Source organism: Protobothrops mucrosquamatus, unplaced genomic scaffold, assembly GCF_001527695.2.
Source record: "Protobothrops mucrosquamatus isolate PMUCROS unplaced genomic scaffold, P.Mucros_1.0 scaffold_35, whole genome shotgun sequence".
Taxonomy (NCBI): Eukaryota; Metazoa; Chordata; class Lepidosauria; order Squamata; family Viperidae; genus Protobothrops; species Protobothrops mucrosquamatus.
Window position 1 is genome coordinate 545,562 of NW_015386111.1, and position 22,267 is coordinate 567,828.

Here is a 22,267-nt window from a genome sequence, read left to right on the forward strand (position 1 = left end):
GCTGCCCATCTCACCTAGAACACCTTTTCAAAAGAATATACGCTTGTTTTAAGTGGTTGCATTCTTTTTTTCCTGTCTCCCTTCCTCAGTGGAAATTGGATATAACATCAATAAGATACAATATAAACTTTGTGTCATGATTTAGCCTGAATTGCTTGTATGTGTATATATACTCATCTGATTGTGGAATCTTAATATGTTAACAATAAGGGACTTCCATATTCATTCCAGAGTGAACAACTTTTTCTACAAGCAACACAGTTTAAAATAAAATGTTGAAAGAACAAAAGGCCAGAAAGTACTGATGCAGCAATTTTGGACAATAGGATTTAATGGGAGTTTGGTTCATTTTGTTATTTACAAATAGTAAAAAGTACAATATGTATTTTCTAAAAATGTTGTGTAGGCTTTTGAGTAAATTTTCAACTTTTCAAATCTCAGACAAGCAAATTTATATCCTTGTGCATGCATTCCAAATTTAGATACATCAAAGAAACTGTAGGAAGTAAGGTGGATGAACCTGTTTCTTTGCTGCAGTGATTGTGGATATTTGTTCTGTGTTGCTGCTCGGCTGCTATTTTATGTTGTTTGTATTTATAGCTTTCTGTTTTTGTTTTTAATTGTTAACTGAGGGGTCCTTGATGCTCTCTGAGCTTGGTTGTTTTCTTGCAAACGTTTCATTACTCAAACTACATAACGTCATCAGTGCCCTAACCCTAACCTTAACCGTAACCCTAACCCTAACCCTAACCCTAAGATAAGGAGTAGGGTTTGCTCTCAGTTTATATTCTAGTGACTTCCCCTGTCGGTGTTAGTGAGGATGGTCTTAGAGGTTCTTTGGTAGGGCTGTTCACTGTTGGCTTGTTTGGCAGTTCCTTGATTGGAGTATTGTTTACTTGATTGTTGGTCTGATGTTAATCCTGGAGTTAATCTATGCTCATCTGGGTGCTGCTTGCTGGTGGGGAGGTGCTTTGGATATTTTGTTCCTTTTTTTGGCTGGTATATTGTCTCTTTTGCATAGTATGTAGATATTGTTTATGTCTATATGTCCATTGATGGCTAATTTGTCACGTGCCAGGCTTCTAGAAATCCTGTAGTGTATTTGTACTTGGCTTGGTCTAGGATGGTCACAGTTTCCCAATTGAAACTATGGTTAAGTCTTTCCATATGTTGTGAAATTAAAGAGTTTTCATCATGTCTTTTGACCGCTAGTTACTGTTCTTGGATGCTAGTTGGATAGTCTTCTGCCTGTTTGTCCAACATAGTGGCTGTTGCAGTCATTAAACTGTATGTTGTAGATGGTTTACTTGGGATGTTTTGAAGAGTTGTAGTTGGCTTGTGTGCTATGCTAATTCTATGTGACTGTAGTAGTCTATCGGTAGTTTATGAGATATTCTTGATGTATGACAGTGTTATTCTTTTTAGGACTTGTGTTGGTTGTGCTGTATTGGGCTGAGTGGCCAGGCACTTTTTGAAAAAGTTGCATAGATATCCATTTTCTTGGAATATGTTATATAGATGCTCTGTTTCCTTTGCCTGCTGTTCAGGGTTGCAGTGAGTTTGTGCTTATCTTAAATAAAGTTCTTTCATGGCTTCTCTTGTGGGAGGTTAGGTTGTTACTCTGATAGTGGAGCATTTGGCTGGCGTGGGTGATTTTTCTTCTGTTTTTAGTTTGCCATTGTGATCTCTGCTGATCAAGAAGTCCAGGAGGGGTAGAAAGTTGTTGTTTTCTTCTCTGGTAAACTGGATTTCTTTGAAGATGTTGTTGATGGTTCTCTGGGTGTTCTCTGATTGGTCCTTTTTATTATGGTAAAGGTGTTGTCTACATATCTGATGCATATTTTGGGTTGTATTTGTGGCAGTGCTAAAAACTTGTGCACAAACCTTTCATAAATATATTAATTGCTAAGAACTATATTGTAAGAATTTATCATCTTATGACTGCAGATTCAGTGTTCTTGACGTACAAGAGAATGCATTGTTCATTTTTTTAAAAATGAAAAATGGATTAACAAGTTGTCCTAAAAGATAACTATGGCTGAAAATATTTAATACATTGTGCTTGTAATACATTTCAGCATATAATATGAATCTTATGCTGGAATGCATTTGTTTTTTGCCAAACATTTTTCATTCAAGCCAAAAAGTTATTTTTGGTGTCATCCATCCACTGAATATTTTTCCAAAAGGCTTCCAAATGGTCTTTTATATTACCACTTCAAAGTAGCCCAGAGAAAACACACCAACCACAAAAATTGTCACTACCTTTATTGAGATTACAGTAACAGAATCTTCAACTATAAAAGTACCTCTCCCCTCGCCTCAAAAGAACCAAAGAAGGTCAATTTTGAGATGTTTTCTCCACCCTCACCCCCTCCTTTGGGCTCAAATTTTATCAGACTATTATCCATGCTGTGACTTTTCCTCCTGCCTCCTGCAAAATGTAGAAGGCAGCAATATCCATTTTGGAAACTAATGATTTCTCTTTGCAACTCTGCCATGCTGTTGTTCAAGGCTCTCCTGCTGGGAATCTCATGAACACCAACAAGTGCACCTTTAACTTTTGTAGATATTACGCAAACTCTTGGAGATCTCCTGAAATATTATACATTTTGCTCTTGGTGTGATCTTGGTTGATTGTCCACTCCTAGAGAAGCTAACAATAGTATTGAATTGCTTCTATATGAACACAATCTGCCTGTTAGTGGATTGGCAGAATCCAAACTCCTTGGAAATAGTTTTTATAACTTTTTCCAGCCTGGCAAACACAACTGTAACATAGATGTGTGTGTGGACAGGAATATCAAACTTACTGTCAAGCAAAATCAAGTTTTTAATAGCGAGTGCCACACAAAGTACACTAACCAACAGGTGGTAAGAAAATAGGGGAACTCAGACACAATACAGGTTATGTAGAAAGTAAACACAGGGTCAATCATAAAGGACTCAAATGTCTGTACACCAATGTACAGAGTATGAACAGTAAACAGGGTGAACTAGAAATTCAGGTTAATGAGGGCACATATGATATTGTTGCCATTACGGAAACATGGTGGAATGAAACCCACAAATGGTACACAAAGCTAGAGGGATTTAAATTATTTAAAAGAAACAGACCAAATAAAAGAGGAGGCTGAGTTGCTCTCTATATAAGAAATAACTACATCTCTACAGAAATAGAGCACAACAATGATGAAAACTGTCTTGAATGCATTTGGGTCAATATAAAAGGGGGAGAGGAAATGACATTGCCATAAATGTATACTATAGGCCAACCAGAGGAAATAGATGAATTTTTTGCTGGTCAGCTAACTAAGGTATGTAGGAAGCACATCACAATAGTAATGGGGGACTTTAATTATCCTGACATCAACTGGGAGACAAACTCTGCATCAAGTGGAAGATCAAACAGATTCCTGACAAACCTAGCAGACAACTTTGTCTCCCAAAAAGTAGAGAAGGGAACTAGGGGATTAGCCATATTGGATCTAATTCTCACTACAGAGATGAAATGATAGAAAGTGTTGAAGCCACAGGAACCTTGGGAGGAAGTGATCATGCAATATTGGAATTCAACATTATGGAAGCACAAGCAATAGAACACAGTCAAACTAGAGTCTTGGACTTTAAGAGAGCTAAAGAAGAAAAATAACAGCTCTCAAAAGAAACCAGCATGGCTGCATAAAGAACTCTCTGATAAATTGAAAGATAAAAAGGACAAGTATAGAAAGTGGAAAGAGGGGCACATAACTAAGGCAGAATATCAGCAAATAGCCCGAGCCTGCAAAGATGAAGTGAGGAAAGCTAAGGCTCAAAATGAACTAAGGCTTGCAACCAAAGTCAAAAATAACAAAAAAGCTTCTTTCAACATGTAAAAAACAAGAAAAAAGTGAAGGAAACGATTGGTCCATAAGTGGGTGAAAGTGGCAAGAAGGTGACAAGCAACAGGGAGAAAGCAGAACTATTTAACTCGTTTTTTGCACCTGTCTTTACACAAAGGGAAAAAACAGACCAACCTATCAAAAATAGTGCCATAAAAACCAGAATAGAAAATGGTAAGTGAGCACTTGTCCAGCCTAGACGAGTTCAAATCACCAGGACCAGATGGACTACACCTCAAGGTTCTTGAGGAACTGGCAGATGTGATCTCAGAACCACTGAACTATATTTTTCAAAGATCCTGGAGCACTGGGGAACTACCAGAGGACTGGAAAAGAGCTGATGTAGTTCCCATCTTTAAAAAAGGAAAAAAATGGATCCAGGAAATTACAACCTATCAGCCTGACCTCAATACCTGGGAAGATTCTGGAAAAGATAATCAAACAACGAATCAGCGAACACCTAGAGGCAAACAAAGTCATTACTAAAAGCCAACACTGGTTTGTCAAAAACAGATCATGCCAGACAAATCTTATTGCATTCTTTGACCAAGTGACAAAATTAGTGGATCAGAGGAATGCTGTGGACATAATTTACTTGGACTTCAGTAAGGCATTTGATAAAGTACATCACAACCTACTACTTGACAAGATAGAAAAATATGGGTTAGACAGCATCATCACCAGATGGATTCATAGCTGGCTAACCGGTCGTGCTCAGTGTGTGGTCCTCAATGGAACTGCATTTACATGGAAGGAAGTGTGTAGTGGGGTGCCCCAGGGCTCTGTTCTGGGCCCAGTGCTCTTCAACATCTTCATCAACGATTTGGATGAGGGGATAGATGGGGAACTCATCAAATTTGCAGACGACACCAAGCTGGCAGGAATAGCCAACACTCCAAAAGACAGGCTTAAGATACAGGAGGATCTGGACAGACTTGAATACTGGGCGCTATCTAACAAAATGAAATTCAATGGTGAAAAAAGTAAGGTTCTACATTTAGGCAAGAAAAGCCAAATATACAAGTATAGTATAGATGGTACCTTGCTCAGTAGTAGTAACTGTGAGAAGGATCTCAGAGTCCTAGTGGACAATCACTTAAATATGAGCCAGCAGTGTGCTGCAGCTGCCAAAAAAGCCAACACAGTGCTAGGCTGCATTAACAGAGGGATAGAATCAAGATCATGTGAAGTATTAATCCCACTTTACAATGCCTTAGTAAGGCCACACTTGGAATACTGCATCCAGTTTTGGTCACCACGATGTAAAAAAGATGTTGAGACTCTAGAAAGAGTACAGAGAAGAGCAACAAAGACGATTAGGGGACTGGAGACCAAAACATATAAGGAACGGTTGCTGGAATTGGGTATGTCTAGTTTAATGAAGAGAAGGACAAGGGGGGACATAATAGCAGTGTTCCAATATCTCAGGGGCTGCCACAGAGAAGAAGGAGTCAAGCTATTTTCCAAGGCGCCTGAAGGCAGGACAAGAAGCAACAGATGGAAACTAATCAAGGAGAGAAGCAACCTAGAACTAAGGAGAAACTTCCTGACAGTTAGAACAATTAACCAGTGGAACAACCTGCCTCCAGAAGCGGTGAATGCTCCAACACTGGAAGTTTTTAAGAAGAGACTGGACAACCATTTGTCTGAAATGGTATAGGGTTTCCTGCCTGAATAGGGGGTTGGACTAGATGACCTCCAAGGTCCCTTCCAACTTTATTGTTGTTGTTGTTGTTGTTGTTATTATTATTATTATTATTATTATTATTATTATTATTATTATTATTATTATTATCTGTTTTTTGAGCAGTCCCCAGTAATTTCCTTTGTTTAAACCATGACTCAGTCATATGTTGTGAGATCAGCTTTTGACATTGAATAGCTAGAATTCTGTTCTTTAAATAAGGCAGAATCTCCCACATTCACATCTGATTATCATCCCATTGATTGAAACACCTGACTCTAATTTCCCCTTGGAATGAACTGATATTCCTAGGACCTAGAGGTTCACATATATATGCTACTCAAAAATATGTAGCAGCTTGGGTTCATTGTCCCCAATAAATAATTGAATAAGTATAAATGTTTTGATTCATTTGTTTAATTGGTTCTTGAAACTAATTTTAGGACTTGGTGGAGAACACATCATGTTTTAGATCATATTTGTGCAGAAATATTAAAAATTCAAAAGAGTTCACAAATTTTAGGCACTACATATATGTTAGCAATCTTTCTTCCTGGGATACTTTGAATCTATTGAAATTGAAGATTTTTTCCCTGAAAGTTAAATGGTGAAACATCTACATCAAGGCTTTTCAACCAGTGGTACAGGTACCACCTATGGTACATTGGCACCTGGCAGGTGGTACGCGACCATCCTAGAAAAGTAGCAGGGGAGGGGAATGAGCTGAACCAGTGGCAGCACCGTACAAGCCTGAGTGAGAGATGGCTGGAGCTGCAGGGCTGTCAGGGCTCAGTGGAAGCGCCAGGATCACCGCTTCTTTGGGATTGTCGGGGCTCAGTGGAAGCACCAGGATCAGCGCCAGGCTCCAGGTGGAGCTCGGCGCTGATCCTACCGCTTCTGCTGAGCCCAGAAGAAGCGTCGATCAGCTGGAATGTTGCAGCATTTCCAGAGTCTTGTGATTTACATCCAGTTGCTTGGCAACTGATTCATATTTATGATGGACACTAAGCTAACTGTTGTAAGTCGAGGACTGTACTTCATCACTTTTTTCCTTTTTTTTTTGGTCAAGTTTTTGACACCTTGCTGGGCGACTGGTGGTACTTGGATATTGCCATATCCTAAAAGTGTATAATGGGTGAAAAGGTTGAAAAGCCCTGATCTAATCAGCGGTGTCAAACTCGCAATGTCATGTGACATGTTGCGACGTATCGTGACTTTTTTTCCATTGCCAGCAATGGAGTGGGTGTGGTTTTGGCATGAGACATCCGGCCCGGTGGTTTGATACCCATGATCTACATTTTTCTACTTACAAGCTTTCGCTGGTGCAAAGTGTAGTGGTCCATTTGCTGCAGGAGGGCAAAATTGCGATTTGCATGTGGTGGTGACCCACATAGGGAATGTTGACTGATATTTGACTTGATTACTCTTTCACTGGATCAATTCTAGTGACCTCCTACTATTATCCCAGTCACTTCATTCTTTTAGCAGATAGTAACCACAGACATCTCTAAGATAATTTAAAGACACCCTCTAAATGTACACAATCTGGAGGGAACACACAGCCCCTATTTCCACATGGCAAAGAGGAATGATGTGACTTTTAATGGCAAAGAATGGTTGGAAACTTATCTTGTCAAACAGTCTCTGATGTCAAACAGGCACAAAGTACGCAGAGTTAACTTTACTCTCTGGCCTTGAACTACACTCATGCCATCAGCAGTAGCACATATTAGATACCGATTTCTCCAGCCCAAAAGATCATGTGCCAAGATAGAACTTGAAGAGAATTGATAATAAACAACTAGTAAACAGTGGGTTATAAAGCTTTAGCAGCAGCACCGTATCATTCCAGGGTCAAAGGTCTGAGAATGAGCTCTATTGCCATTGCAATACAATCTGAAGGACTAGAAGGGTAAAAGTAATGGGAGGAAGGTAGAGGAGATAGATGGTCAGGCATTTGTCAGAAGACCACTTTAGAGGTCTAGCTATAAGATTCAGTTTCCGTGCTGTAATACTATGAAGGTTTTGTACCTTTGCAGCCTTTTCTTTGTATCCACCAGGATATTTCCATGTCTGGAGTTTTTCTAGGACAGTGATGGCGAACCTTTCAGAGACCGAGTGCCCAAACTGCAACCCCAAACCCACTTATGCATCGTCGGGTGCTGGGTGGGTGTGGCCCATTGGCTGGGCGTGGCCCATTGGGTGGGCGTGGCTGCGGTGGTAACGGCAGACTGGGTGGGACTAAAAAGTTCAATCAATCAATTCCAACTTTGCAAGAATGTTTTTTTCCCACAAGAAGTTGAAATTGATTGATTGATTGAACCTTTTTTTTTTTTTTGCACACAGCGGCGGAGACCTAAAGTGAAAATGTTTTATAAAACCCAGCTGAAGGCCTAGGACTGGGGTGATGGCGCGTGTGCCCACAGAGAGGGCTCTGAGTGCCGCCTCTGGCACCCGTGCCAGAGGTTCGCCACCACTGTTCTAGGACCAATTGTCTGCTTTCATTGTCAGTAACTTAAAGGAGGATATATGGCTTCTTTTGGAGTCCTTTCCCCTTATTTGCCTCTTTTCTTTTTCAGATTTTATAGTAAAAATATGTGAGATGGCCTTGGGGTTTAAGAGCCAATGAATGCAGATAGCTGGGGCAATAGGTAAGACGAGGTGAAAACGTCTTTTCCTCTTGCCTTTCAGAATGTGTTGCAAGGCCTCTGCTTGGCTCTCTGCTGTCTCTGTTCATTCTTGTATGCACCTATCAAGTTTGACATTACTCTGCTCCAGGAAAAATATCTTTCTCCCCCAGTGATGCTTGTTCTTACTCTGATAGACCAATTGTCTTGCTAGTCTCCATCTTGCTTCCTACGGTGCATTGTAGATAACAAGATCGGGATTCCTTATCCAATGCCTTTTGAAGCAGGGCTTCCTTGTCTTCATGTCCATTTCCCAGTTTATTTAATTTTTATTTATTTATATCTCACCTTTATTATTTTTACAAACAATTCAAGGCTCGGACATATCCAACACATCTTCCTCCTCCTATTTTCCTCACAACAACGATCCTGTGAAGTGAGTTGGGCTGAGAGAGAGAGTGACTGGCCCAAGATCACCAAACTGGCTTTCATGGCTATGGTGATACTTGAGCTCAGAGTCTCCTGCTTTCTAGCCTGATGCCTTAACCACTAGACCAAACTGGCTCTTTGGCAGTTGATTATTTCTTGTTGCATTTCTGTCAGGAGGCTATGGGGCAGGAGTGCCACGGTCACAGAAATGGATGCTCTTCTTCTTTCTTTGCCCTATGCCAGGATGGAGCCTCAGTCCTCCTGTTCCACTTCTTCCTCCTCCTTTTCTCATCTCAAACTTGAGTATCAGCTGTCTGCTACTTTAAGACGTGATCTAAGGTAGATTGCAGGTTGTTGGCTTGTGGGATATCTGGAATGTTTTGGAAAGTAGGCCAGGTGCTGGTGTCTCCTAGACTTAGAGTTATCTTCAAGAATATCCCCTCTTTTTGTTGTGTGGGAGCCCAGCCAGGATTTTGAGAAGTGGACATCCCAATCTGACATGATACTCTGTAGTTACTGCACATCATAGGAATAGCTAGGCTGTTGCACTTATTGTATCCCATATTGGAATTAGGTTTAGAGTTTAAAACATTAAAAAGTATAATTGCAATTACATAATCCTAATTGGAGATAAAGGCACAACCTCAGAGCTGTTCTGCGGAGGCAGAAATGCCTCATGCACAGAAATAAATCCTACTCACTTACCTAGTAGTGAATCTTTTTGCTCTTAGTCAATTGGCCATTCCCCAACAGCATCCAGCAGCTTCTATTCAGTTAAACTCTCTGGAGAATTTATCTTATTTTTTTTCCATTTTGATGTATTTTCTAAAAAGGAGGTGAAGATCCTGGAGTCTGTAAGGAATTTCCACAAACGGACTCTGCCAACCACAAAGGAACTGATTTCTATGATCACATAATACCATCTGTCTTCATGAGCAGAATGAGGATTTTGGGTTCTATGATTTTTCTTTTTTGGGATCGGCCACGGTAAAAAACAATATGCAACTCCTTTGTTGGGAAATGTGGCTGATGCCTTTTCAACTTCCTCTCATAGAAGCCATCCAGGTTTCTCACAACATGTAGGAAAGTGGGAACTTTTCTTTCCATGCAGCAAGGGCTATGTAAAATCCATTAACACGCCCAGTCTACAATAACTTGGCCCCCACTCTCACGGCCTTCCAGAAAAGTGTGAAAGTATGCTTCTGCGGCCTTGTTTTGGGCACAAAGAGGAGCATGCTACTGTTGGGCTGGTTAGTGCCCTGAAAGTCCACCCCACCTTTTAATGTTTTTTTTAATATTTCTTGCCTCTTTTAAATTTTATATGCTTTTGATATTTTATTTGTACACTGCTCAGAATCCCTCTCTGAAGGAGATTGGCAGTTGTTAAACATGATAAATAAATAAATTTAGAGCAAGTCAGAATGTTTGCTCAATGTCTTCAGCATTTCAATCTAGGCATATCAGACAGTGATAATGGATCATCTTCAGACTGCTTTATATAGAGAGTGGAAGTGCCCTATATGTAGAATTACTATTCCTAGTTCCCTCTCAGTCCTGGTTGGGAAGTATAGGATCAGCAAAACCTGAAAGTTTAAGAGACTGTATATCACTGTGTTCAAAGGTCATTGGAAAATAGAGATACAGTAGAATAAGGAAAAGATAGAATAAGGAAAAGCCTAGGTACTAGACAGAATGTAGAATGTCATGGATGTCAGCAAGAGGAACCCTCTTAGAGAGGAACCAACAGAGCATGTCTTTCTGGGATTTGTAATCAGTACGGAAGCTATCACTTTGGAGAAAGTCACTCACTATTGCACCATCTCTACCAAAGAAGTACATGTTATGTAATTTCTTAAAACCCCAGAGACGTAGCAACAAGTACTGTAAATCAGACTAATGTCCCCAATATAACAAGAAATCAATATACACAACTAATTAGATGGGAAGAAAAGCTGTTGATATCCCACAAGTGTCCTGGATTTATGAAAACATTTGGATGTTTTATATATTTTGAACAGAAGATAACTTACTAGAAAAGAAACCATATTGCATTTGCTGAGGTCAAGGTATCACTAAAGTTTCTAAAAATTAAATTGTGATTTCCTCTTTCAGCAAAGCATTAAAAGATTTTTTTAAAAAAAAACCAAGATATTTCAATGAGACATCATCATCATGCAATTCCACAAGCCTATACTTCAATACATAGGATTAAATTCAACCTAAATTTAGATTTCCAGTTCAAGTATAATACCTTCAAATTTTTAAGGAAAGGTTTAAAGATCTGCATAAAAATTTCAAAAATCTCTAATAACTGAAAATGAAAACACCAAATATGAATCATCACTATTAAAGCAAAGGTTATAGAGCAAGATGATGGGCAAATTCCAAGAAATAATTGAGTTCTACTTACCTACATTCTAAAAAGTAGGCCTAATAAATATATAATTACTTGTTCCTTTTAATTCTTATATAACTGTTAAATGTTTACCTTAACTTGTTTCCAATTCTGAAGAAAATAAAGGCATCAGATAAAAAAAGAAGCTAAAATAAATGTTAAAATCTGAACTATCTTTCCAATCTATTTTTAGTTAAAAATGACTAAACCTTACAAAATATATTGAATTATCTTATGCATGTCTATTGTTTTAAGTATACTCTATGCTTCCAATAAAAAAGTATAGACAATTTATTCTGCAAAAAAAATGGCTAATTAAACTCTGAGTGTTTGCTTCCATGTCCGAAACTTTATATTTCAAAGGTAAATCTGACACAGAGTTTAATGTAACTTAAAAACCATTTTTGCCTTAAAATTCTAAATATGAGCTTGTTCCATCTAAAATTTAGTGGTTTTTTAATATAAAGTTTAGGTTAGAATTACTATAAGTTTTAATTTTTTTTAATTTATTTAGCATATGGCATATTATACATGAACTAGCAATATAAACATTCCACCTAGATTTTTAAACACAATAAAATAGAAATGTTAAAAATGTCTATGTTCAAATACTAACGTCTAGGCCATCTAACCATTGAAGCGCAGCATTGTTTTAATCATTTTATGATTTACACTGTGCTATTGATATTTCTATTTATGTCCACTTCAAAAATAATTTGTCATGACAAAATTGTCATATTTTGGTTAAACTAATTAAAGAAACATGAAAACATAGCCTAATTCTATGATACATGTAAATTTTGTTCATCCATTTTATGCTTGAGTTTACTATTTTTTGCAAGATTGAATCTGGATCAGTTGCCAGGACCTGAGATTTATTTTTTCGAGCTTTTAGATTCGTGATAGAGTCCACCTTCAGGAAATTTCTCTCTACTGGAATATGTGCTTTGGGCATTGCAATGTGAGGCTACCAATGAGTTCAGGTCTTATCTGACCGCTCACTTGTGTTCTTGCAATCTGGTGGTAGCCTCACATTGGTAGCGTCACATTGCAAGGAACATTCAATTTCGCGGCTAGAAGTGGTTGGCCATGCAGGTTCAAATATAGCCAGGGAAATGATTGAAACCTGGAAAATGGGCCCCTTGTCAGTTAACAGAAGTGCTGATTTACCACCAGCTTATCAAGTACTTAGCTGAGGGCTTAGCAGCACAAAGAAACAAAAGCCAATCGCCAGGCATCAAGACATGAATCAACCAATAGGAAGGCATCGCATAAATATGACTCAGAAAATAGCCCAAAGCATATATTCTAGTAGAGAGAAGTTCCCTGAAGATGGGCTCCATCACAAGTTTGAAAGCTCAGAAGAATAAATGTGTCGTCCCTGTGGCCGATCCAGATTCGATCCTGCAACATTATCCTGGGACATGTATAGTTAGCATTTTTTGCATTTTTTCTTTTTATAGTGTCTACTCTTTTCCTTTGAAAACACTTAATGCAAGTATAATTTTTTTAAAAAATATACCTATTGAAGTGTCCTACACTCAAAATATTTCATTACTCTTGTATCATTAATTTTTTTCAAATTTTGCTCTCAAAGAATGAAATCAGTTATGCTTTTAGATTTATAATAATTCTGACATGAGCATGCATATTATTCCTTTGACATGAATATTATTATGGTTCATCACACAGCCAGATATTTATATTGCATTTGGCATTTTTATCCTCTTATCAATTCCTTCTCAAGAACCTGGGATAGACATATGTTGTTTGATAGTGTTAAAGGTATTGTTACAGGATGTCAGATGTTCCAAATGAAGTTGCCTTTTGCAATTGACTGATAAGGATTTTGTCAAAGCCAATGGTGCAAGTGGTGCTCCAGATACTTTGAGATTGCACCAAGGCACCTATCATTATCGGTACTATCTTTGCTTTCCTTTGCCACAATCCTTCTACTTATATTTGCAGGTCTTTATGGTTTATGATTTTCTCCTGTTCTTTCTCTTCTATTCTGCTGTCACCAGGTATTGCTACATTCAGACTTTGTCTTCTTTATTGACAGTTGTTAAGTCTTGAGTGTCATATGGCAGGTGCTTGTCTGTTTGAATTAAAATCCTGTATCACTTTAGCTTCTTCATCTTCTATTGCTTTATTTTATAGACCCACCAGCTCTTGCTTGCAAGCAAATAGAATTTCTGGCAGATCTTCCAATGCAACATTGTTGATACTTTGTCATGCCATTGCTTGTAGTTAGTCTTGAATTATTAAATTTCCACCAGTCTCACACTGTGAATCCAACTGTAGATTACCCATGCATAATGTTAATAAACTTTTACAGGTACATTGGGTGCCATACCAAAAAATCTTGGACAGATTTAGAACATACCTGCATTGACAAAATTTTCATCTGTCAATTATAAAAGGCCAGACCGCTTGGATCCGCACATATACTACACCCATATAGTATAGAATCCGAAATTCTTGGGAAAAACTTGATGCATATGAAGATCGATACCAACTAAAGAATTGGTAACTGTGATTTCATATTTTCTGTTATATAATAATAATAAATAATAATGCAAAAGGATAGGCTAGGTCAGTGGTTCCCAACCTATGGTCTGTGGATCCCTGGGCGATCTCGATATTGGCACAGGAGAGGGTCCACAAAGGCTGGAATAAATGTTATGATTTAGAGTTAAGTCTTGGGGGTCCATAGCCATGTTCCTTGGCCACAAAAGATATTTAAAGGGTGTCCATGGTGAAGAAAAGGTGAGAACCACTGGGCTAGGTATTGGTACTTAACCTTGAACAGATTCCTTTCATTCAACATTGCTAGCTAATGGGAAAAAATACAGGTAGTCCTCAACTCACAACAGTTCATTTAGTAACCATTTGAAGTTACAATGACCGTTTTTCACACTTACAACCATTGCAGCATTCCCATGGTCATGTGATCAAAATTCAGACACTTTGCAACTGACTCATATTTATGACGGTTGCAGTATCCTGGGGTCGTCTGATCACCTTTTGTAACTTTCTCACAAGCAAAGACAATAGGGAAGCCAGGTTCACTTAACTGTGTTACTAATTTAACACCTGCAGTGATTCACTTAACTATGACAAGAAAGATCGTAAAATGGGGCAAAACTCACTTAACAAATATCTCACTTAGCAACAGAAATTTTGGGCTCAATAAGTTGAGGACTATCTGTACCTCTATTGCTAGTAGTTTGAAATTACAAGCAAAAGCTGGAGCAGTAAGGAAAGGCTGGCAAATATATTGTCTTTGAAATGTTATGAACAAATTAACTACATTTTTTTCCTTTGAGGTGTGCCTAGTATAATCAAACTCAATAAAATAGGCAATAACTCCCAATATTATTAAATCATATGACTACTAATATTAAGTATTTTGTATTTTGTTCTCTTTGGGTTTCTATCACAGTCCATGTAAGATATCAATTCAGCTGGATTACAGTGTCAATTTAAAATCCCCTTCCCTTTTTTCATTCAGCTGGTGGCCTTTGCATAATGAAGCAGAAAACAGCCTCTAGTGTGTAAAATCAACATCAGAGAAACTAAAGATGTAGGACAGGCAATATCCAACAACCAGTTTTGCCTGTCTAGATGCGAAACACTTTGAAGGGTGTGCTCCTTCTTAAAATGTGTCAGTGAAACTGCAAATGTAAGACTACAGTAATGGATCAACAATAAAATAAGGACAGATTAAGCAGGCTGTGTATGTCACAACATATTTGGACATCCGCTGTTCTACACTATCAGGTAACCCAGTTAATTGAAATTCATAATGTATTTTGTTATTGCTTGTTGCAATTCAGAGTATTTATAGCTGACAAAGCATTTTGTTATTTATATTCCTGCCCATATAATGATGATCATGTATGCAGGATCAGTAGGGCATCAGTAGGGCTTTTAATCTAATCGTGGCACGCAGCAGGAAGAACTGGGATTTTCACCTGGGAAAACTGGAATCAAACCCAAACAAAACAAAAATTAAGTTCTCCTAAGGGGAGGGATTCCTCCTCCCAGTCCCCCCCCCCCAAATTTCTCAGGCAATTATTGGAGGCAGGATTACTTGGATAAAAAGGCATAAGCATGCAGAAAAAATCCCTTTACAAACCACAGAGAATGCCGTTTTAACATTCCCACCTGCATGTATTTATATGGTATAAAATTCTATTTCAACCCCCTTGTGCTTATAGACATCTGTCCTCAGAAAGTGATTGAAATGATCAGTCCTTCATCTACAGTAGAAATTATGCCCAATGCCCATTTTATTATTTACCTTGGAATTTAGCCATGTGAAACTGCAATATAAATTAGATTTTCGCCAGTGGTGGGATTCAAATATGTGAAGAATCGGTTGTCTGTGTGGATGCCCCTTCTGGAAATCCATTCTGGGCCTGGGCACAAAAAATTAGCTACCGGTTCTGCTGAACTGGTGCGAAGTGGCTGAATCCCACCACTGATTTTAGCCCATAAGACACAGGACTGCAAGGAGGTGAGAAGAAAAGGCAGCATTTGGACTCTAATTGGCTGACGACTGTTAGGAAAAATATAGTAATCACTTCATTTATTCACATATTTAATTAATTATTTATATTCTGCCTTATCTTCTGACCTAGCTATTTCTGATGTAGCCCATGACATTTTCTGAGCTTTATTTTTTGAATACATCTTAAAAAAGAAACTTAATTGTCTGCTCATGTTGTACATAAACAAAGTTCTGATGATTCCTAAAGGGATAATTGATTCTCACTTGTCATACCATCATTTAACTAGCTTGCTAGTCAAAACATTATAGGGTACTTTTTCAAATATTTTGCTGAAACAATCTGTTAAAGTATTTCACAAAAATGAATTTAAGTAATCTGATGAGATTTCTTCTAGTATTTTCTAGCAATTATTATATTATTTTGAAAATACATGTTGGTCAATTATCTTATGATCTACTTTAGAAATCCTTAAGTCCGTATCAGATTGAATGGTCTAGTTCGCTGGATCTTCCTTTGTCCCATTTTTGAAGATTTTGTTTGAATTTGGCATTTCATTCATTATCCAGGGTCAAAATGTATAAAGTTCAATCAGATATTCAGCAAGTTCCTTCAGTACCCTAAGATGTAATTCAGCTGGAGGAAATAATTAAGTTTCTAACGCATACATCAAGGAATTTAACTAAACAACTATCTAAAACATCAAGAAATCTAGCTATTGTACCAGTAATAATTTCTATGAACATCTCTATATAAAAAAACCAGAATTTCCAAGTTACACATATGAGTAGTATCATTTATTGCAAATCTTAAGAACAGCACAAAACCTAAACCAAATATGTCCAAAAAAAGAATATGAAAATATCATTTATTAAAATAATGTAATACTTGATTTTAGTGATACATTTTGCAAAATAAAAAGATCCAAATAAATTGCACATAAATTAACTTTTTTAAAAAATATAGATGTTATACATAATGTTTAATTACAGCAGAACAGTGATTCCAGTTAAATAAAATTAAAACCTTTATCTTTTCTCCAGTATAAAATTATTCATGTCTTCAAGCAATATAGCAAAAGCCTTAAATTACATCACCATTTCCACAGTAGTTATCACCATTTTTATATTCCATCACTTTGGCAAAATTAGATGTTTTTTTTAAACAGTGCATAATGTTACAGAAAGTGTATACAACTTCATATTGCACTTTATATATATACAAATAAAATGTAAAAGAAAATAGAGCATTTACTTGGAATGAACATGAATCCATCACAATTGTAAAAGGGTGAAAGTGAGTATGAATATTAAAAATATTTAAAATGCAATACATTTATATAGACCTTATAAGCTGTATTAACAAACTTTTACATTTATTATTTAAGATAATATCATGTAATCACCTTTGATTGGAAGCAAATGCTTGATTCATGTTAAGCTTATAAGCTCTCCAAAATGCCAGTAAGTTACAAAATAGAGCACAACTGTTAGTTAACATTATAAAAAGCTACTTCTACTTACATTTAACACCTCTGTTTAGTGCTTATTTAGTCCATAGTGGTTAATACTTTAATCAGGTCATATGTGCATAACTTCAGCAACACTCTCATAAGTTTGTGTCTACACACATGTTCCAAATCTGCCTACATTGTGCCATTCACTTCATGAAATCCTCGTATAATCAGTTTTCCTAAATACTTCTCAGAACATATAATATTGCAAGCATAGTATAAAATATGTGCACTTTTGATGTCTTATTTTCTTATACCTGACTGATATAATAACTAGAATCTGCATAGTTCTTTCACAATTTTTGATTTTATCCTGAGTTAGCAAGCTATCCCCAAACCCTCTTTTTCCAAAGTCAAGGTACTTTCATGTATAAAACAGTTATGCAATTGAAGAAGAGCTGGGTATCCCATGAACTGTTGTGCTTGTTGCTGTCCCACTAATGGCATTGAAAATGTGTAGTGAGTTGGACATTGCATTGGCCTTTTCTTCCACAGCAGTAATCTTAAAAAGAAAAAAGGGTGTCTTAACACACAGGCTGAGAACACTGTAAAGAATAATAAAAGTTAGGGTATCAGCCAATTATGACTATCCCTTGCATAAATGTAATTTTTAAAATGAGAACAGCATATCATCCATCCCTCTATGAATTTTAGAAAAAGACAAAATAATTTACCTGATGACACCACCCCAATTATTTAAAGGGACTATACATCCCATATACATTATTGCAATGAGGGTTGGCTGACTTCTGTAGTGGCAAAATAGTTATGGATCAATATAAGTCTTTCATTGCCAGTCATAGAAATGAAAGACAACAACGAATTCTGTAGAATGAAGTACATTAAATAAAGCCCACTTCTATCTTGGGCATGTTTGTTATTCCCCCCCCCCCCAAGAAAATAACTTTTTTAAAAAAAATAAAGCACATTAATCTTATCTGATTGATAATTTTTTAGTTACAAAATAACAAAACAAAAACTGGATTTATTGGTTCAGGACAATTTGTAAAGACAGAAATTAGTCAAATAAGATTGAAGGTACTGTAGCTATTTTATTTCTCATATCAAAGCCAGCTCAATTTTTTTGAGTAACTGAAAAATATGCAATGTCGTACAGGTTTTGGAAGCTGGCTTACTTATATCAATCACAGTTAATATTAACTATTCACATCTGCATAGTATGTCAAGGTATGATTAAACAAAAGTGAAAATAAAAGTCAGTGGGGGGAGGAGTTAGCACACAAAATGAACTTTTTCAGAACTTATTTTTGCTTTTGTTATCTAACCAAGTATGTTGCAGTTAGCTCTGACTGCAATTCTTACCATTCCTAGTCACAATCATCAGTAATTATGCTGGCTACGGAAAGGGACAACTCAGCATGGACAGCTCACCGCCGCCAGTTCGCCACTGCCAGCTTGCCATTGCCAAGCTGCCTCTGCCAATACACCACTGCCAAGTCACCACAGGACAACTCCACATGGCCAACTTGCTGCGGGGATAACTTGTCACAGGCAACCGAAGGAAGAACTGGGTGAATGAGCGGGTGGGCAGAGTGCAGAGCGGCGACGGCTTCCTATTTTCACCTCCCTGGCCACCAGCGCCACTGCAGCCGAGCTTTGGGTCGAAGAGACTGGGGATGGCGGCAGGCAGGACGGGTGATGGGGAGGTGATGGCAGCAGGGGTGTCTCATTTTCACACCACCTACCACCACCGTCCCTGGTCTTTTCAGTCCTGAGTTTGGGGTGGTGGCAGAAGGGGTGTGAAAATGGGAAGCCCTTGCCCACCTGCTTGCTTGCCCAGCTCTTCCTCTGGCCACCCATGATGAGTTGCTCTTCTGAGTTAGCCATGTGTTGTCCTGCAGCAACCTGGTGGTGTTGTGATTCCTTGTCAGCCAGTGGACCCAGCAGCTGAGTCTGGGGAATCAGAGGAGGAGGAGGAGGGGCCTGGAGGGACATCAGAGTCAGAGGAAAGCTCTGATGAGCTCCAAGATTTACAGTCTGACAAGGAGCCTGGCCCCTCTACTCGTGCTCAGGCTGAGACACAGCTGTGCTGGGAGGCTGAGTTGGACAGTGATGACTCACAGCTGGAAGATATCCAGAATGCATGTAAACGTCAGCAGGCAAAGAGAGTTGGAGAGATGAATGCAATGAGGCGGCTCCAAAGGCAAAGGAGAAGGCATTAGGAAGCCACGCCTTGGCTGCATAATAAAAGGGAAGGTGTGGGAGGTGCTGGTTGCTGAAGGCAACCATTTGTGTTAAATAATCAAGTTTCAGTGAACTGTGTTTTGGTTTGCGTTGGACATTTTACTCAGGTCTGTAAATAATAAAAAGGGATTGTTTTTCTCCCGCGGTTCCAGTCTGCTTGTTGGAAGAGGGGTTTCTCCTTGTGAGCTTAACAAGGACTCACGTAGGCTGGGACGGAACAGGCGGCAGTGAATTGGCAGAGGCGACTTGGCGGTGGTGAGCTGGTGGCGATGAGCTGGCCATGCCGAGCTGGCCACTCAGAGTTGTCCTAGATCCTGTTGGCTAGGGATGTCAAGAGTTGCAGAGTATAGTATCTTGAAGTTATTTGCTTGGGGAAGACTGCCTACACTACCTGTATGGTAAACTAGGGCTAGAGAATGAGTAATTACTACATTTATTAGAAACAAATTGAATATGCAATATAAACAAGGATAATGCAATTTGTCTTGTGTTAAATAAAATGTAACTAAAAGACAACAGAAAACTAGAAAGAAACTAAAAGATATTACCATCCCAGCTGATCACATTTTCAAAGCAGCATAGGGAAAAAGAAAAGGAAGAAAGAGAGATGCCCATTAAGGTTTCTATGGAATATGATAACACTTTTCTCAAAGAAAATTTGTTTAATTTCTTTAATATGTATTTAGGAAAGCAAAATAGATATTTAAACTTTGCAAAAAAGGAGTACACCCTTTAAAACAATAAGATAAAAATGTAAGATATTTCAATAAGAGATCAATAGATGTTGATTCTCAACTTTTATTAAAATACAAGATTATTATTTCATAATTGTAAGTCTCTAAGAGCACTACATAGAGACAATTGAATGGTTTAAATCTTCCAGATTGCAAATCTCATGAGAAATTGGTTGCTCTATTCCAGGGGTGTCAAACTGCCTGCCCGCGGGCTGGATGCGTCATTCTGAAACTGCACCCACCCCATTGCCAGCAATGGAAAAAAGTTGTGATATGTCACAACATGTCACGTGACGTTGCGAGTTTGACACCCCTGCTCTATTCCCTCCTGAAAGCTTGAGAGATTTTAATAAACTATTGGTATTCAAGCCAGCCATCACCCACAACGTCTATACCATGCACTGGAGATCAGATATATTAAGAGTGGCTCCAATTATAGCAGGATTTAAATTGTTTTTGGAAAAGCACACAGGGGTTGTATAGCAGTAATGGCAGGCCCACTCTCCTTGTAGCAGGCCCAACCTCCAATGTGATTGTCTGAATCCCATTCACACATTCATGAACAAATATATGCAGATTTTTCAGACATAAAACACTCCCTTCTTTTAATGCTTCCCCACATAATAATTAGACTTATAATTAACTGTTGCTTTACATTACAAGACAAATACTTAATATTTGTTAATATAGTACAGTTCCAGTGCAGGGATGATTAATATGGAGGAGTCTGCAGGCATTTAGAAGAATAACACATTTTCACCAACTATCTTTGAAAATGGTCCTCCACAATACAAAGTAGAGGGATTTTTTAAAGTGGTATCATCAGATTGCAAAGTAATAAAAAGTTGTTCTCATGTCCAAATATCTCCTAATCAGAAAAAAAAATTAATTCTCTTGACTTGGGGAAGAAAGCAGTGGGCTCAACATGACTGGTTGGCAATTTGATCCATGCTACAGAGGTACTCTATGCCTATTGTAGGAAAGTGATGTTTTTTAAATTACCTTGTATGTTTAATTTAAACATGTCAAGAAATAGCAAGCATATACAGTGTGCTATTGCTGAACATGTGCTTATATGTTGTACAAACATAGTATTGGCAGAAAAGATTAATTTTATTAAGAAGCTGGTAACAGAAATGTGACTAATGGCAATCTACTGTTACTGAGCATTTATGCTGCAAATGTTACTATAGTTCATCTTAGTGTCTATTGTTTATTTCCTAGCAGGACAGTATTGAGAAAAGTGAGAGAAAAAGAAAGTTGCCAAACTTATTTTTATGTCAGCTTTAAGGGAAAAACTAAAATAAGGCACAACCTCTCTTGTTCAAGTGTCTTTTTTAAACTATATTTTGTCTGCACTAGATACACACATACACCCAAGCAAACAAAAATTAAGATTAGGCAAACTCTGATAACTGGCATGGAGATATGCTTCTTAACTATAGGATAATCTAGAATATCTTGAATGAAGTTCAGTACATACTTGCTCATGCATAATTTCAGAGAGTTCTTTTGCCATCTCTCTATAGTTAGCTTTCATTTCTTCTTGATATTCTATCTGATCTTCTTTTATAAGCCGTTCATTTACTTCTAGAGCCTGCCCACAAGTTTCAATAAATTGTCTGAAATGAAAATGAAGTAAAACAAAATGAACTTAAAAGCATTCAAGTATCTTATTTCCAAGAAAAAAAATATTTTCAGAATGTTTACCTGAAAATTTCCTTCAATGATTTGACTTTATTGTCTGGATATCGTTTGGTGCTTGTATCATCCAAGAAAGCTCTTGCATATGCTAATGGACCAGCATTAACCTAAAACAAAAATTGCTGTTAAGTTTTAAATTAAGTTTTTTTTTACTCCTGTAATAATATTAGATGAATGTCCTGAATCTCCTACGATACATATTATACCCTGTGGAAAAATAAATAATGTCACTGACAGTTGGAAGCATTTTTCTAACTAGACAGAAATTCTGCTTGTCCATTACCAATCACACAGACACAAGTAGTAGAAGGGGGCAATCCATAGCTGGGAATCTGTTCAATGCCTCGTACAACTCTTGTGTGATTTAGAATAGGATGAAGTGTTTATTTATTTATTTATTTATTTATTTATTAATTGCATTTATATCCCGCCCTTCTCCTTTCGGACTCAGGGCGGCTGACAGATGATAAAAAGCTAACATAAATACATATTACACCTAGTTAAAATTTAATTAAAACGAAATATTTGAGAGTGTCCAATTAAAAGTAATTAAAACCCCTATAAAATCCCCTAGGCCAGTC

At 37.6% G+C, this 22,267-nt stretch overlaps 1 protein-coding gene across 1 annotated transcript in view; it reads right to left on the reverse strand.

Moving 5' to 3' along the window:
* Nucleotides 1-16,306: 16,306 nt before the first annotated feature.
* Nucleotides 16,307-22,267, reverse strand: part of DOCK9 (dedicator of cytokinesis 9) — a 92,746-nt gene continuing 86,785 nt past the window's right edge. Inside the window, exons 51-53 of the mRNA XM_015810146.1 lie at nt 21,693-21,793; nt 21,466-21,604; nt 16,307-17,545 (exon numbers count right to left, since the gene is read on the reverse strand). Coding sequence (XP_015665632.1) covers nt 17,423-17,545; nt 21,466-21,604; nt 21,693-21,793 — 363 coding nt within the window. The 3' untranslated portion in view covers nt 16,307-17,422. The remainder of the gene's footprint in view (nt 17,546-21,465; nt 21,605-21,692; nt 21,794-22,267) is intronic.